The 17,411-nt window shown below is 37.5% G+C and overlaps 1 protein-coding gene across 1 annotated transcript in view; it reads left to right on the plus strand.

Moving 5' to 3' along the window:
* SUGT1 (SGT1 assembly cochaperone of MIS12 kinetochore complex) overlaps positions 1–10,170 on the plus strand; it is a 39,213-nt gene extending 29,043 nt beyond the window's left edge. Inside the window, exons 12-13 of the mRNA XM_017855902.1 lie at positions 2,040–2,221; positions 9,783–10,170. Of these exons, the coding sequence (XP_017711391.1) occupies positions 2,040–2,221; positions 9,783–9,884 (284 nt within the window). The 3' untranslated portion in view covers positions 9,885–10,170. The remainder of the gene's footprint in view (positions 1–2,039; positions 2,222–9,782) is intronic.
* The last annotated feature ends 7,241 nt before the right edge of the window (positions 10,171–17,411 follow it).

Raw genomic sequence — 17,411 nt, forward strand, 5'->3', positions numbered from 1 at the left:
ATATTCTTCCTGTCCTATTTTTATAAGAAATTAATATGCTTGTCAGATTCCTGTGTATTGCAAGCTGGAGACTATAGATAAGGGCAAGTCACTTAACCTATCTGAGAGCCAGCTTGCTTATCTGTAAAATGGAGATTAAAACCTCTGTTCTCATGCTTCCTGGGAGTCAGCATTAGGATTAATTAAATCCATGTTTCCCGGGCTCTTAACTTACCATGGCATGCATTTTTTTGTTTTATCTGGCTTCTAGTCAAAATGTACAAAGATAGAAGGATGTCTAGTAGAAGGAAGGTGGATGGGATTTTCAAAACAATATATTTGGCCCTGAAAAAAGCTATGTGTTGGTGGTGTGTGTGTGTTTTTGTCTTGTTTTGAGGAGGAATGGGCAGGGAGAAAGTCGGTTTACAAGTGAAGAGAAAGCATAGAAAAACAGTGGATGTTAAATAGTTTCTCAGCTATTTTGACAAAAGGGATGTAGAAAGCAATATTGGGAGGAACATTTAGATTAGTATTAATGTGTCCTAATACACGCTGATGGGGAAATTTTGAATCGGGTTTTTTGAAGACTACAGCTGCTTTGTCCAACGCAGTAGCTGCTAGCCACACGTTACCTGTTCAGCACTTGAAATATGACTAGTCTGCATTGAGATCTGCTATGTGAAATATATGTAAAATATGTAAAAGGAAAGAATGTAAAATATATTCTTTTTGTTGTTGTTGGTTTCTTTCTTTCTTTCTTTTTTTTTTTTTTTTTAAAGGGAGTCTTGCTCTGTCACCCAGGCTGGAATGCAGTGGCACTGTCATGGCTCAGTGTAGCCTCGACCTCTTGGACTCAAGCAGTCCTCCCACCCCAGCCTTCCAAGTAGCTGGTACTGCAGACATGTGCCACCATGCTCAGCTAATTTTTTTTTTTTCCATAGAGATGGGTTCTCGCTATGTTGCCCAGGCTGGTCTCACATTTCTGGCCTCAAGCAATCGTCCTACCTTGGCCTCCCAAAGTGCTGGGATTACAGGCGTGAGCCCCCATGCCCAGCCTCTGTTGGTTTCATGTCAAAATGATACTATATATGATATATATCAGGTTAAATAAAATATATTATTAAACTGCATTTCACCTGATTCTTTTTAGTAATGTAGTTATTAGAAATTTTAAAATTATGTATGTGACTCACATCTGAGGCTGTCATATTTTTATTGGACAGTGAACAGAGCTGCTCCTATAGCAACTAGGTTGGCTAGTTATTTTCTAATTATTTGTGTGCCAAGATCTTGATGCCTTTGGTCTTTGGAGCAATCTTGGCAGTACCCCGAGCCCCTGGGCCAGTAGCCTTTCTGGCTGCAAGCAGCCTCTGTTTATAAACCCCAGTGTGCCCTACCAACACTATTATTTGCTAGGTGTATGGCATGTGGACATTGAACTTCAGATCATCAAGTGTAGTACTTTAAACATTTAGGCATTACTTATTGTTATTGCCTATTGAAATAATCTTATATTTTTGATGTGGGGAGAGTATGGAGTGGCATGGATGATTATTTATATTTTCAGGCCATTTATACTCTGAAAGATACTAAATACTTTAGAAAAAGCCACAGTTTTAACATTTATTAAAATCTTAGTTACGAAAGATTTCATAGGCATCCTTTAAAAAAACTTTTATTTTTAAAATTGTTTGTACTGTCTTTGCAACTTTTCTGAAAACATAAAAGTTCTGTATACTTTTCATCTAGTTTGTCCTGTTATCAACATGAAGAATCTGCTTTTAATCTAATCTAATTTTATATAAAGTATCAGAAGTTTACACTTTATTGAGTTATTGTACTCAAATCCCCAGATTTTACATTATGGTAACTGACTCAGTTTTTAGAAATGTAAATTTTGTTATTGATGTATATACCAGAAAGACACTTACTGCATACGTGAAATTCGGTAACCTAAACTGTTTGCTAAGATGTTCCATATACATGGTCACAAAGTTTACATATTCTTGACATAATTGAAACATGTTGATTAATTACTTCTGCCTTTTTTTACTTCACAGATGTAAAGAACCTATATCCATCATCATCTCCTTATACAAGAAATTGGGATAAATTGGTTGGTGAGATCAAAGAAGAAGAAAAGAATGAAAAGTTGGAGGGAGATGCAGCTTTAAACAGATTATTTCAGCAGATCTATTCAGATGGTTCTGATGAAGTGAAACGTGCCATGAACAAATCCTTTGTAAGAATATAAACTTTTAAGAAATATATATGGGAGGAAATTTTACATATTTTAAAAGAGAAAATTGGTAATGTGAGACCAAATTGCATGTACTATAGCTGGGAGAACTTTTGAATAAGGTCTGTCTGAACGTTTCTTTTGCTCTAAGAGTAATTTTGAAGAAGTTGAAAACTTACAGAAGAGATGATGAGAAACAAGTAGTTTATCCTAAGTAGGTATTTTTTATCGGTGAATTAGATTGATATGGAGTCATCTTACTTGGATTTTCACAGTAGCTGAGTGAACTTCTGTTGTGTCCCTTCTAGATTCGTATGTAGTGTCAATGTTAGAGATGAAGAATATAGATGTGAAACTTTCCAGAATAGTGTTTGCAAGTAGAAGGTGTACATTATTCATTGGTTTAACAACTCTCTTGATTAAGAGAATTCAGGCTTTTTGTCAGGGCAGCATAAATACCTAAATTAGACCTCAAGATTTTAGTAACAATTCATCACTGTAGAACTTTATAGATTATTTAGCTTGCAGTTGTAATCATGTGACTTTTATTAATACCAGTAGCTCTGGAAAAATGACTCTTTTAAGACATTCATATTTACAGTAGAAAGTTAAAATTAGTATTTAATAATATTTAGTTAATGTGGTTGAGGCTCAGGTATTTCACACTTAAGAAATACGTGGTAATTGGTCATGATTGTGCTTTTCACAGTTTATTTAGATACAAGGTCTTTCCCTGTTGCCCAGGCTTGAGTGCAGTGCGTGATCTTGGCTCACTGCAGCCTCTGTCTGCCAGGCTCAAGTGATTCTCCTACCTCAGCCTCTGCAGTAGCTGGGACTATAGACATACACCACCACGCCTGGCTACTTTATTTCTTGTAGAGATGGGGTTGCGCCATGTTGCCCAGGCTGGTCTTGAACTCCTGGCTTCAAGAAGCAATCTAGCCACCTCAGCCTCCCAAAGTGCTGGGATTACAGGCGTGAGGCACCTCAACCAGCCTCACTATTAATAAATAAATTTTTTTCCATCACTTTTGGGAGGGTGAGGTGGGAGGATCACTTGAGCTAAAGATCTTGAGACCAGCCTGGGCAACGTAGAGAGACTCTTATCTCTACCAAAAAAAAAAAAAAAATTAGCTAGGCCTGGTGGCATGTGCCTGTGGTCCCAGCTACTTGGGAAGGTGAGGTGGGAGGATCTCTTGAGCCTGGGAAGTCAAGGTTGCAGTGGGTTATTTTTTTATGCCACTGAACTACAGCCTGGGCAACAGAGACCCTCTCTCAAGAAAAAAAAAAGTTTTCATTAAACTTTTAGTTTTGAGATACTTGTAGATTCACATGCAATCCTAAGAAATGAAGTTCTTTCTACGTTTTACAAAGTTTCCACTGATGGAAACATTTTGCCAAAACTATGGTACAATGTCACTACCATGATATTGACAGTTAAGATAGGGAACGTGGCTGCATGCAGTGGCTCACACCTTTAATCGCAGTGCTTTGGGAGTCTGAGACCACAGGATCCCTTGAGGCTAGACCAGCCTGGGCAATGTAGTAAGATCTGGTCTCTACAAGAAATTTAAAAACTAGCTTGTCATGGTGTTGTGCCCCTGTCAGCTACTCAGGCGTCTGAGGCAGGAGTATTGTTTGAGCCCAGGAGTACAAGCTTGCAGTGAGCTATGATCGTGCCATTACACTCAGCCCAGGCAGCAAAGTGAGACCCTATCTCTTTAAAAAAAAAAAAAAAAAAAAAAGAGAGAGATACAGAACATTTTCATGGATTCCAAGGATCGCTTATGTTGCTGTTTTATGGCCATACTCACCCCATCTCTGCCCTTCCGTGATCCCTGATGATCACACATCTGGCAATCTTTGTCAGATATGTAGTTTGCAAATATTTTCTCCCAGTTTGTAGTTTTCATTTTCTTAGCAGGGTCTTTCATAGAACCAAAATATTTCATTTTGATTAAGTCTAATTTACTACTTTTTGTGGATCATGCATTTAGTTTCAAGTCTGTTAACTCTTTGCTTAGTCCTAGATCTCAAAGACTTTCCCCTATTTAAATAAAAGTAATATTGTTTTACATATTATATTTCTTTTTTATTTAGAGATAGGGTTTCATTCTGTCACCCAGGCTGGAGTATAGTGGCACAGTCACAGTTCACTGTAACCTCAAAGTCCTGAGCTCAAGTGATCCTCATGCCTCAGCCTCCCAAGTAGATGGGACTATACATCCATGCTGCCATGCTTGGCTAATTTTTAAAATTTTTTGTAGAGATGGGGTGTCTCTGTGTTGCTTAGGGTAGTCTCGAACTTCTGGCCTCAAGCAGTTCTTTGGCCTTGGTCTCCTGAAGTGCTAGGGTTACAGGTGTGAGCCACAGCACCTGGCCTGCATATTACATTTAAGTCTGTGATGCATTTTGAATTTTTTTTTTTTTTTTTGAGACAGAGTCTTGCTCTGTCGCCCAGGCTGGAGTGCAGTGGCCGGATCTCAGCTCACTGCAAGCTCCGCCTCCCGGGTTCACGCCATTCTCCTGCCTCAGCCTCCCGAGTAGCTGGGACTACAGGCGCCCGCCACCTCGCCCGGCTAGTTTTGTATTTTAGTAGAGACGGGGTTTCACTGTGTTAGCCAGGATGGTCTCGATCTCCTGACCTCGTGATCCGCCCGTCTCGGCCTCCCAAAGTGCTGGGATTACAGGCTTGAGCCACCGCGCCTGGCCGCATTTTGAATTTTTACATCAAGTGTGAGATTTAACTTGAGATTCCTTTTTGTGGGGTGGATAGTATGTTCAAGTGTTCTGGCACCTATCTCTTCTCATTGAATCACTTTTGCACCTTTCTCAAAAATCAGTTGTGCATATTTGTGTGAGTCTATTTCTTAGTTCCCCGTTCTGTTAGATTGAGCTGTATGTGATCTATATGTACGTTCCTCTGTCAGTCCCACCGTCTTGAACTGTAGCTGTGTAAGTCTGAAATTGGGCAGACTCATTCCTCCTACGTTATCCTTTATTTTCACAATTGTTTTTAGATACTCTAACTCATTTGTCTTTCCGTGTAAATTTTAAAGTAAAGTGATGTATATATAATTTTGGTGTATTACTAGAATCTAGACATACAGTTAATTTTATGTTTATCTTGTATTCTATGACGTTGCTGGACTCAGTTCTAGGAATATTTTTGGAGATTGTTACTTTTTTAATGTGTACAATCATCTTCAAATATGGAAGTTTTATTTATCTGCAAATAGAGTTTTATTTCTTCCTTTTCTATCTGTATGCCTTTTATCTCCTTTTCTTGCTGTATTTCACTGACTGCAACTTCAGCACTGTGTTAAGTAAGAGTAGTGAGAGTGGACATCCCCCTTGCTTCCCATTTTAAGGGAAAAGTATTTATTGTTTCATCATTAAGTAGCATGTTAACTGTAAGTTTTTGGTAGATCTTTATCAAGTTATGAGAGTTCTATTGTATTCCTATTTTCTGAAATTTTTTTATCATTAACTTTTAACATTGACTTTTTGTCAGATGTTTTCTCTGTGTTGATAGGATTATATGATTTTTCTTCCTTAGCCTGTTAATATGATTTTATATGATTAATATGATTGATTTTCAAGTATTGAGACAGACTTGCATGAGCCCTACTTTGTCATATAGTGTATCTCTCAATTCTGTCTTCTAATGTTTTGTTATGGGTTATTGTGTTTATATTCATGAGGAATATGAGTCTGTACTTTTTGTGCTATCTTTGGTTTGGCGTCAGAGTAATACTTCGTAAAATGAATTAGGAAGCATTTCATCCTCTTCTATTTTTTAGAAGATATTGTGTATAATTGGTGTTAACTTTTTTAAAGTATTTGGCAGAACTTATCAGTGAAACTGGAGATTTCTTTATTAGGAGATTTAAAGTTATGAATTTAGTTAACCGAAAAGTTTTTATAGGACTGTTCAAATTGTCTATTTCATATGGGTGACTTGTGGTTTGTGTTTCTGATAAACTGATCCATTGTGTCCAAGTTGTCGGTGTTTATTTAGTCCCTTATTCTTTTTGTTTTTTGTCTTTTTTGAGATGGCGTTTTTCTGTCGCCCAGGCTAGAGTGTAGTGGTGTGATCATAGCTCACTGCAGCCTCAGCTTCCCAGGCTCAAGTGATCCTCTCATCTCAGCCTCTCTAGTAGCTGGGACTACAGGCATGTGCCACCATGTCCAACTAATGTATTTTTATTTTATTTTATTTTGTAGATATGGGGTTTTGCCATGTTGCCCAGTCTGGTCTGTAACTCCTGAGCTCAAGCGATCCACCCACCTTGGCCTCCCAAAGTGCTGGGATTACAGTAGTGAGCCACCGCCCCCGGCCTTGCTTACTCTTTTGATGTCTGCAGGGTATTTATAGTGATACTTTTTTTACCATTCTTGTAATGGTAATTTGTCTCTTTTCTCTTTTTTCTTTGTCAGTCTTCTAGAGGTTTAAAGGGCACCTTATCTAGCATATGCTTACCCATTGGGTAGGTTTGCTTATTTTATTGAATTTTTTCTCCCAAAGAATTAGCTCTTTGTTTCATTTTTTCCTCTATTTTTTGTTCTACATTTTATTCATTTCTATTATTATTATTATTATTATTCTGCTTGCTTTAGTTGCATTTTGTTCCTATTTTTTTAGGTTCTTAAGATGTACATTTATCTATTATCTATTTCTATGTATTCACTCATTTTTGAGACAGGGTCTCCCTCTGTCGCCAGGGTGGAGTGTAGTGGTGCAATCATGGCTCAGTGCAGCCTTGACCTCCTGGGCTCGAGTAATCCTCCTGAGTAGCTGGGATCACAGGTGTGCGCCACCATGCCCAGTTAATTTTTTTCAATTTTTTTAGAGACGAGGTCTCCCCATATTGCCCAGGCTGGTCTTGAACTCTTGAGCTCAAGCAGTCCCCTCCCATGTTGACCTCCTAAAGTGCTGAGATTACAGGCATGAGCCACCATGCCTGGCCCGTTGTCTGAAAGTTTTCTGTTTTCCTAGGCAGCATCCTTTCCTGATCTCTTGGCAAGAGAGAGCTGGGGTTTGTTGGGACTTTTTTCTTGTTTGTGCTCCTTGGTGTTTCCAGCTTCTTCAGCTCCAAGTCTAGGATATATGAGGCAAAAGGAAAACCCAGAATTTGCCACCACGTCATTTCTTGAGTCCCAAGGTCCTTGGTGGGTCTGTCTTCACTTTACCTTTTGGTGTCTTTTTTTTTTTTCTAGACAGGATCTTGCTCTGTTGTTCCAGCTGGAATACAGAGGTGCGATCATGAATCACTGCAGCCTTGAACTCCTGAGCTCAAGTGATCCTCCCACCTGAGCCTCCTCAGTAGCTGGCACTATAGGTGTGTGCCACCACACCTGGCTAGTTTTCTTCTTTTTCTTGTGTGTAGAGATAAGGTCTCACTGCGTTGCCCAGGCTGTTCTTGAGCTCTTGGACTTAAGCAGTTCTCCTGCCTTGCCCTCACAAAGTATTGGGATTATAGGTGTGAGCCACTGCACCTGGCCCCTTGTAGAGTCATTTTATCTTTGTTTCATATGTAGCGTCCAGGGTGTTTAGATTTACTACTTGGAAGAATAGGAAAAGTACATCTACTCGATCTTCCCAGGAGAAGTCGTTCTCACTTTTGACTTTTGAAAGTGTGGTAGACAAAATTAGCAGTATGTCAGATCAAAGATGTCAACTCAAATCAAATCAAAGATCAAAGATAGAATCTGCAATCATTTTCATATAGAAACTTTGACAATTATAACCAAATTATGTGTACCCATAAAATAAGCCATCTGCAGCAACATTGATCTGGACTATACCAGGGACTTCTGTCCTTATGGAATACGAAAGAAACTAGACCTCTTTCTCTGTAATCTCCTTATCTAGTTGGGACAAAAGACCAAGATATACAAAATAATCACAGGGAAATGCTAAATTGCCCTGCAGTCTATTAGAGATGCGGTGGCAGGGGGCGGGGCGCGGTAAGTGTCATCAGCAAATATGGTCAGATTGTAAACTAATCTACTTTTTTTTAGTTTTATAACCGAAGGTCCTCTTGGGGTAGTTTGTGTTTGTTTGTTTGTTTATTTGAGAGAGAGTTTCACTCTGTCACTCAGGCTGGAGTGCAGTGATGCGATCTCAGCTCACTGCAACCTCCGCCTCCCAGATGCAATTGATTCTCATGACTCAGCCTCTGGAGTAGCTGGGACTACAGGCGCATGCCACTACGCCCAGCTAATTTTTGTAGTTTTAGTGGAGACGGGGTTTCACCATGTTGGCCAGGCTGGTCTTCAACTCGTGACCTCAGGTGATCTGCCCGCCTCAGCCTCCCAAAGTGCTGGAATTACAGGTGTGAGCCACTATGCTCTACCTTGGGGTAGTTTATTATACAGATTTGTCAAATGTAATTCAGTCATTTTATTTAAAGCCCACTATGTGCTAGGCCACTGTGCTTAGAACTGGGATATGAATATTAGTAAAATGTACTCCTTGCCCTTAATGAGCTCTCAGCATTAGTTGAAGTCAAGGGTGGAAAGCAGATATAAGAAGACAGAACCTTAAATTGCAACAATGCAGTGTGACACATGTTATGTAAGTAGTAATTAGGCTTACATAGACGAATTTACAGGAATAGAGAAATAAGAGGTCAGAGTAAAGCCACAGAGAGGTGATGACATTTCATGTTTGGAAGATGACTAAGGACACAAAAATCACTGCCGTGCAAAAAAAGCCCATGTAAGGGAGCTCAGTAGAGCGTGTCAGACATGGGGTTACATTGAGGTTCCAGTGTGTAGGATATGTAACTGTATACATTGGCCACTAACCCAATTGGTTATTTTTAAATGTTTATATTTTAATAATTTGCACTATTCTTTACTGTGGTTCAAATCCATTGATTTTTATCGTTAAAATAAGAAATGTCCAGATGTTTTTTAAATATATTAATGAATATTCTTGGGTTGTTAGTGGGTGGTATATTCAGTAGATGGTAAATAAATGACCAGTTTTTCACTGAGACACTGACTTTCTATACCTGCATATATGTACCTTGATTTTTAAAAAATTTTGGATAAACTTGCTTGTGTTTGGCACAAAGCACAAAGTAGAGGCCTTAAAGTTCTCTTCAGCTGGTATAGAAAGAGATTATTTTGATTGGTCTTTATGGTCTTCAGCAAAAGAAATTACGATAATCATTTTTTGGCGGGAGCTAATAATTGAAGGTAGTTTAATTTGAACCTTCATTTGAAGGTCGTTTTTCCCCATATATGTCTATGCTCATTAGCAAAGCATGTAGTGCACCTCCCTGACTAGTTTAGGATTTCCTTTTCAGATTTTATGGAACTTGTTAACCTCTGGAATGCCTAAAATTAAATAAAAATACTGTTTTGAGTTTATATTGAGCTATGTATTTTGTCTGTGTGTAATCTGTTTTATATATATGTATTGTATAGAGTTTATATTGAGATGCATATAATAGCCAATATTTGGGGCTCTATGCTTGGAACATTTTTAGAAAAATATTCTATTTTGATTACATGGTCCAGGAATTAATCTTATTTTAATTTTTTATTGCAGATGGAGTCGGGTGGTACAGTTTTGAGTACCAACTGGTCTGATGTAGGTAAAAGGAAAGTTGAAATCAACCCTCCAGATGATATGGAATGGAAAAAGTACTAAATAAATTAATTTGCTCTCACTGTATTATGTATATTCACCTAATGCCCGTTGTGTATTGATATTGCATTCTTGAATTTTGAACACTGAATATCTTTTTGAAAGATTATACCTCTTTACCTCTTTGTGCTTTAGAAATTGTTTTCCTTCAAGTGTTCAAGTCTAATGAAGAATGAAGATAACATTTTATCACTTCTGTCCTTAAAGATTTCAGACATGGTGAAACTGAATAAAGCGTATCACTTACTCCTAGATAGATTCATTCTATCTAGTTGTAGGGATGGAGAAATCTTTAATGGTATATTTTGGGTTATTGCCTTATTTTTGATGCAGTATTCTGTCAGTAATTTATTAGATCTGGCAGCTTTGGGTGAGCATAGATTTTTCACCTTCAGTGTTAACGTTGTGTTTGCTTTTAAAACTGCTTTTGAATGGAGTTGTAAATACAATTTTCTATGAAGATGTTTGGTTTATTTACCTTTTTCTTAAGTTTTTAATGAGAACTTTGAGAAATTATCACAGGGAGTTCCCATTTAGTTCATTTAATGGGAAGAATTTGTAATTTTAATTGCACTGAGATATTTTGGTCCTTACCTTGCAAATTTCTGTATAAAACATAGATACCTGAGTTATAACACACTGCAAGTTTATACTAAGGATAATCTGTGAAGGTGGGGCAAAGAAGGTTCTAGGAAAGCCCAACTCCACTTGCTTCTTTTATCATAGCAGGATTCCTGAAATTACAGCATTGGTGGGTTTTTTTGGTATGTTTTTTTCTTCTTTATTAGAAAATCTCTGTTGTCACGTCCCCATGTTTACTTTGGTTTCATTGGTTTATGGTAACTGCTGTGAGTAAATTAATGTGTATATGTTTATTATTTACTCTGTGCCTAAAATATATAGATATCATGAAAATACAAAAAGTAAAAGACATGATTATTAACTTCAAAGAGCTTATAAATGTAGCAGGGAAAAAATAACATTCATGAAGGAACTGTGTAAAGACTGAATGCTGAACTCAGCATAAGTACACTTTAGGGACAGGAAAGTGTTCTGTGATTAAAATTGTTTACAGTCTAAGCTGTTATAAAGTATAGGCTATGGATGACCTGTAGATCTGACTTTGTTTTCTCACCATAATTTTCTCAACTGTAATACCCCAGAGGTTGGTCTCAGCTCTGTTAGGTGTCACTAACATTTTTATGGCAAAGCACTACCCTGTACCATCAGAGCAGGGTGAGTGGGAGGCAAACAGGTCATCATTTCAGCCTCCAAAACAGTAGGAATTCAGCTCCTTCCTTCTAGTCCTTTGTTGTGGGGTGTAGGGGAATTACTAAGGAAAGTTTCAGTAGGATGATACCAGATAGTGCCCAAACTTGTTATAGCTTGGTTAAGCATTCTAGAGTTTTCATTTGTCCTTTTGTCCACTTAGAGCTACTAGATACATTTTTTGTTCTTGAACACTGAAGGAAAAGGCAAAATTAAGTTTTTGGTTGGATGAATTTCTAAAGTTTTCTCCTTAGGGAAATAGGATAGTGACTTTTGTATTCTGTGTATTAAATTTTCTCAGTATCAGTATTCCTAAGATGAGGAGGAAAGCTATTGCTGCAGAGGCATAGTTGAGGACATACAGCACTACACCAGAGACAGGAATGCTTAGCTCTAGCAGATCTTCTGTCATTGCTGCCTTCATAATCGTCAACAGGTTTAGGCCTTTCTTAGTTCCTTTGTAAATAATCCATAGAGTCTTAAGAGTTATAATTAAAGGTCCATGATTCTAAATACAGAGGCATATTTTTGCCACTTAACTTTTTCTTTCTTAAAAATGACACTACTAAAATAGCTGTTTTGAACAGGTGCTTTAGCTCATGCTTATAATCCCAGCATTTTGGGAGGCAGAGACGGGCAGATCACCTGAAGTAAGGAATTCAAGAGCAGCCTGGCCAATATAGTGAAGCCCTGTCTCTACTAAAAATGCAAAAATTAGCCAGACGTAGTGGCATTAACCTGTAGAATTGCTTGAACCGGGGGGCAGAGGGTGCAGTGAGCCAAGATCATGCCACTGCACTCCAGCCTGGGTGACTCCATCTCAAAAAAAATAAAATAGCTGCTTTTTTAAAAAAAATCTAGTACTATCTTTGGTTGTTTTTAAAGGACATATTATCTAGAATATGCTTACCTATTGGCTAGATTTGCTAAGTGTTGTGGCATTTGGGATTTTGCTGGTCTAAAGGGAGTTTGTAAAACACACGACTGAAAGCATTATAAAACGCACCTTGTCAAATACATTAGATTTATAGGTCCAGGGAATTTTGAAAAGTAGGCTAGATTGCTGCTCAAGAATCCCAGTCTAAAGTACTGCTTTGTTTAATCATTCTAGATAATGGAAGCTTGTAAGCCTCCAGAAAGTTAAAACAGAAAACTTCATTCTGATTGAGAGCCTCTTAACTCTATCCTTATCCTCTGCTATCTCATTGTAGCTATTAATTGTTACCTCTTTGTTTCTGGACTCCAATTTTCATTTCTCAAATTTTGGTTCTTTTAGTGCTCTTGGTAGCCTTTTGTTTCTTCAGAATGTATCTATTTTTCCTCTTGTTTCCTTTCCCTTTTAAGGTTAGCCCTGGAATACATATCTTTCTTGGTCTTACAGACTTCATCTCTTCTGATTTCCGTAATAATTTGCGCCTTGATGACTCCAGAATTCTCCCACTGTCTTCAAAGAGAATTATCTGCTTCTTTGAACTCTGCTATCGAGTAATCTCTTTAGATATCTATACCACAAGTTTGGAACATCAAGGTCAATTTTGATAATTTCCTGTCTTACGTCTTGATGCCCATTCAGAGTTGATTGCCAACTAACAAACTCATTCTTTAGCTCTGGCACTTACTGGCCAATCTGTTTTCTCTCTGTAGGGAATGAAATGGAATGGAGAAAGAGGATAGCTTGCATTAATAACTCTAGTTTTAAGAACATTTTATTGCTTTTTTAAAAAAGTCTTTAGAGACACGGTCTTGCTGTATCACCCAGGCTGGAGTGCAGTGGCACAATCATGGCTCACTGTAGCCTCCAACTCCTAGGCTCAAGTAATCCTCTTGCCTCAGCTTCCCAAAGTGCTGGGATTACAGGTGTGAGCCACTGTGTCTGGCCCACCTTTTCTTTCTTGGCTCACTGTAGCCTTGATCTTTCAGGCTCAAATGATTCTCCCATCTCAGCCTCCCAAGTAGCTGGGACCACAGGCATGCACCACCACGACTGGCTAATTTCTGTATTTTTTTTTTTTTTTTTTGTAGAACCACGTTTCACTGTGTGCCCAGGCTCGTCTCGAACTTCTGGGCTCAAGTTATCTTCCTGCCTCAGCCTCCCCAAAGTGCTGGGATTACAGGAGTGAGCCACTACGGTGGCCCAGTCATGAACTTCAAGTAAATGTTTAAAATGGAGATATATCACAATGCTATTATGAGTTATTTAGATAGAAATGTTAACTTAGTTCAGTACTTAAATATTTTTTGGCTATGCTTTCCCATTTTACCTTTCTCTGCTCCCTCCTCAGTTACCTACATATTGGATTAGATTATTGATTTCTGAGATATATCACTGACCCAGAGCAAAACTGCATATTAATTTACCATCTAATCAGCCTAATGCACTTAAATTCCTTTGGAATCTTTCCTGTTCGGATTGGTGTGCATCTCTCTGAACTTGTAGCTTTACTGACATTTCCAAAAACAGGTAGAAGGTTTCTAGGTGGTGTGTTTGTTTTTGTTGGTTCCTAGAGCCACTTACCCTTTGTTACTAGCTCTAAAGAAGTACATCTTTTGCTCATAGCTGCTACTGTAACCATATGAGAGTATGGATGTAAGTTATTTCTGCCTAGAGGAACTAGAGAGATGATACAAGCTAGAAGGACAAAATGCTGCTTTCTGTGCAGGGAAGGGTCATACATAGTTTTAAATAAAAGGGATCATCTCTTTTGATGTGGTTTCCCATTCTCCATCTGTGCATTTTTTAAATCATAAGATCATTTTACACACACCAAGAGATTTTATTTTCGGAACTTGTGGGGAAAAGATTGATTTACCTACAAATGTTACTATTCGGAGCCATCCTTGTGTTTTGTTTCTGAGATTAATTTAACTCTTAGCCTCACTTCCTACCTTAGTAAAGTTGCTTCTCCAAGTCAGCTAAAATCATATACAATGCTAACCCATTACTGCAAATAGTGGTAGTTACTGCGTACTAGCATTTCTTATGGACTGGGTGACACTATCTCATTTTTAATAGCCCTTCAATAACATCCTATTATTGCAAATCAGAAAGATAATGGGGCCAAAGTAAAGCTCTTTGCCTAAGTCACTCTACTAGTAAGTAATTGCAGTAGCTGGGATTTGAACCCAGACCGACGGTCAGACTCCATTACCCTTACTTTTGACAACTGCAGTCTTCTCATCAGGTTAGTAAGCTAGATGTGGAATGAATGATTTTTATTACCAAATCAGCTGACTGGAAATGAAGCAGAGAATACGCAAGTTAAAGAACTAAATTTTTTTTTTTTTTTTTTTTTTTGAGACAGAGTCTCACTCTGTTCCTCAGCCTGGAATGCATTGGTGCAATCTCGGCTCACTGAAGCCTCCACCTCCTGGGTTCAAGCGATTCTTCTACCTCAGCCTCCTGAGCAGCTGGAGTTACAGGTGTGCGCTGCCACACTGCCACGCCCAGCTAATTTTTGTATTTTTGATAGAGACAAGGTTTCACCATGTTGGTCAGCCTGGTCTTGAACTCCTGACCTCATGATCTGCCCACCTTGGCCTCCGAAAATGCTGGGATTACAGGTGTGAGCCACTGTGCCCAGCCAATAACTAATTCTTATATATGAGCTGGGAAGATACATTCCTAGAGATCCTCACTTTCTTAAGTAGGAAAGCTTATTAGGAATCCAAATCTCTTGCCTCTTACAGAAAGTAATGCAAAGAAGTAGTCTGATTTTTGAGAGGGTAATGTTTTTCTCAAATCCAGATCATTACAGAGAAACAGTATACCTTTAACAACTGTTGCATGTGTAAGAAGATGTGTAAGAAGACTGGCACATGATGTCAGTGAAATTCCTTTTTTCCTTTAACTTGAGAGCTCTCATACCAGTTCCGTTACACAAATGCTGAGATTGTTTCAAGGTTTTATTCCTACAGATACGTTAGGATTTGTGTATCACTGATTTCTCCAATAAAATTAGAATAATTCAGATTAGTTCCTTTTTCCTAACTTATGTTAGTTAGCATTTTGTGTGTGTGTGTATATATATATTTTTTTTTTTTTTTTCTTTTTTTTTTTTAATTTTGGCTTGTCTGGAGTCTTTTAGATATTTGGTATGCCTTCACATATGAATTTTGGTTTTATTTTTACATTGAGACTTCTGCCTATATCGTTGACTTTATTTTTTCCTATGATTAAAGGATTCAGTTATACAAAAAGATGTTTCAGAAACACTACTATTTACCTAAAGGTAATTTTCAGTTTCTTTAGAAGGAGTTAGGAAAATGGTCCTTAATACCCATATGGGGTTTTCTTAAAAACCGTACCCTACAATGCAGCCACAAAAGCTCTAAATAATAAACAATTGTGCATACTATTAATATATATTTAATGCTTTTGTTAAGTACATGAAAAGACAGTACTGCATAGTGGTTAAATGCATGGACTCTGAAGCCATCCTGTTGGGATCATCCTGGCTACATTGCTTACTAGCTGTGTGACAGTGGATAGGTGCTTAATGTCTCTGTGCCTCAGTTTTTGTGTCTTTATAAAGGAGATAATAGGATCCACCTCATGCCTCATGGTCTGAGTTGAATGAATTCATGTAACTCCACAGTTATGTTAATCCAAAAGGCTCAAAATACTAAGGTTTTGTGTGTGAGTGTGTGTGTGCGTGCGTGCGCGCATTTGTATGACAAGTGATATAAAACCCAACCTGAATTTGTAATATGCATAGTCAGATTTTGCTGCAGAAATATTAAATGTTTAATTATAGAATGCTAGCACTGATCCTGCTGAAATTGTTACAAAATACAGCAGTTGCCCCTTATCTGTGGCAGATACATTCCAAGACCCCCAGTACTGAATGCTGTATATACTACATTTTTTTCTATACACATATACGTATGATAAAGTTTATAAATTAGGCACAGTAAGATATTAATAATAAAATAGAATATACAATATACTGCAATAAAACTTATGTGAACAGTTATTTTTGGACAATAGTTGACTATGGGTCACTGAAATTGTGGAAAGCAAAACTGGATAAAGGGAAATTACTATTAATGGTCTATCTATATTGCATTATCTTCTAAAATCCAAAATTCTGACTTCAAAAACTCATCTGGTCTGAGGGTTTTGGAATTATGTATCTATGTGTGTGAAGTGCAAAGAGCAGTGTTTCGTGTAACAGATAACATGATCTGAGATCCCAGGCTGGAAGGTGTAAATCCTAGAGAAGCTTTTTTTGTGTTGTAAGTTCAGTCTTGCAAGATTTGGAATTCTCTCTGAGGAAAGTATATCAGCTAGTTAACAATTGTTACTGTAATTTATAAAATTTCTACTTTGGAGAGCATAAGAGTTCATGAAAAGTTTTTAATAAATTTTAATAATTTTACTTACAGAGAGCTTAGTTATGTAAGTGTCAGCAGCACTTTATAGAGTCGTAAAATAAAATGGTGGCAGAAAATATCAACTGTTTGTAGAATGTTAAGGGACTTCCTTCCGAAGTTCTCTGGTTTTCATTTCAATTTCAAAGCTCAAAACAGAAGGTAAAACTATTAGAATTTGTAAAAAATGCAAGGTACAAAATCACACTGTTTATAAACACAGATTATCTTGTTATTCCCATCAGTGAAAAGAAGCTGATAGATGTTTTTTATGAGTTAGTTCATCAATCTTATTCTTGCCCCAAATGAATCAGTGTGCAGCAAATACAAGTGTATAGACATTAATATGGGCTCACTCTCAGCTGGGAGTTCTCACAACGATCATTTTTTACTGATTATCTGTTCTCTAAATTTTTCTGTGACTTGAATTGACTAAAAGTGAAGACATTCATAAGTAATGAGCTTAGGCTGAGGTATATCCAGTGGGGGATGAAACATGCTTAAGAAAATGAGTGCATTTCCTTGACTTTATTATTATTATTACTAGTTTGCTATTTCAAAACAGTTGACTTTAAAAAATTATACTTCACCACAGAGACAGTTGTTGTTTTGTAATGGAAGGAGTAGTAACTTACGAATCTAGACTCTTAGAATCCCAGTTCTGATACTTTAATAATTGTGCGTTTTGAGGGCAAGTGACTTATCTGAACTTTTTTCTTATTTAGAACACTAGATGATAACCCTCAGGATTGTGAGGATTTAATAACTAAGTACTGACTCAAATTATGTGATCAATAAATGCTACTTAAGTGTAAAGTCTTTGATTTATTTTTTTCCCCTCAGTCCTGTTTATTGTTGAAATTCTTCAAAGGAGGGTGAGTCTGCCATTTA

This window comes from Rhinopithecus bieti, unplaced genomic scaffold, assembly GCF_001698545.2.
Source record: "Rhinopithecus bieti isolate Rb0 unplaced genomic scaffold, ASM169854v2 scaffold_41709, whole genome shotgun sequence".
NCBI lineage: Eukaryota > Metazoa > Chordata > Mammalia > Primates > Cercopithecidae > Rhinopithecus > Rhinopithecus bieti.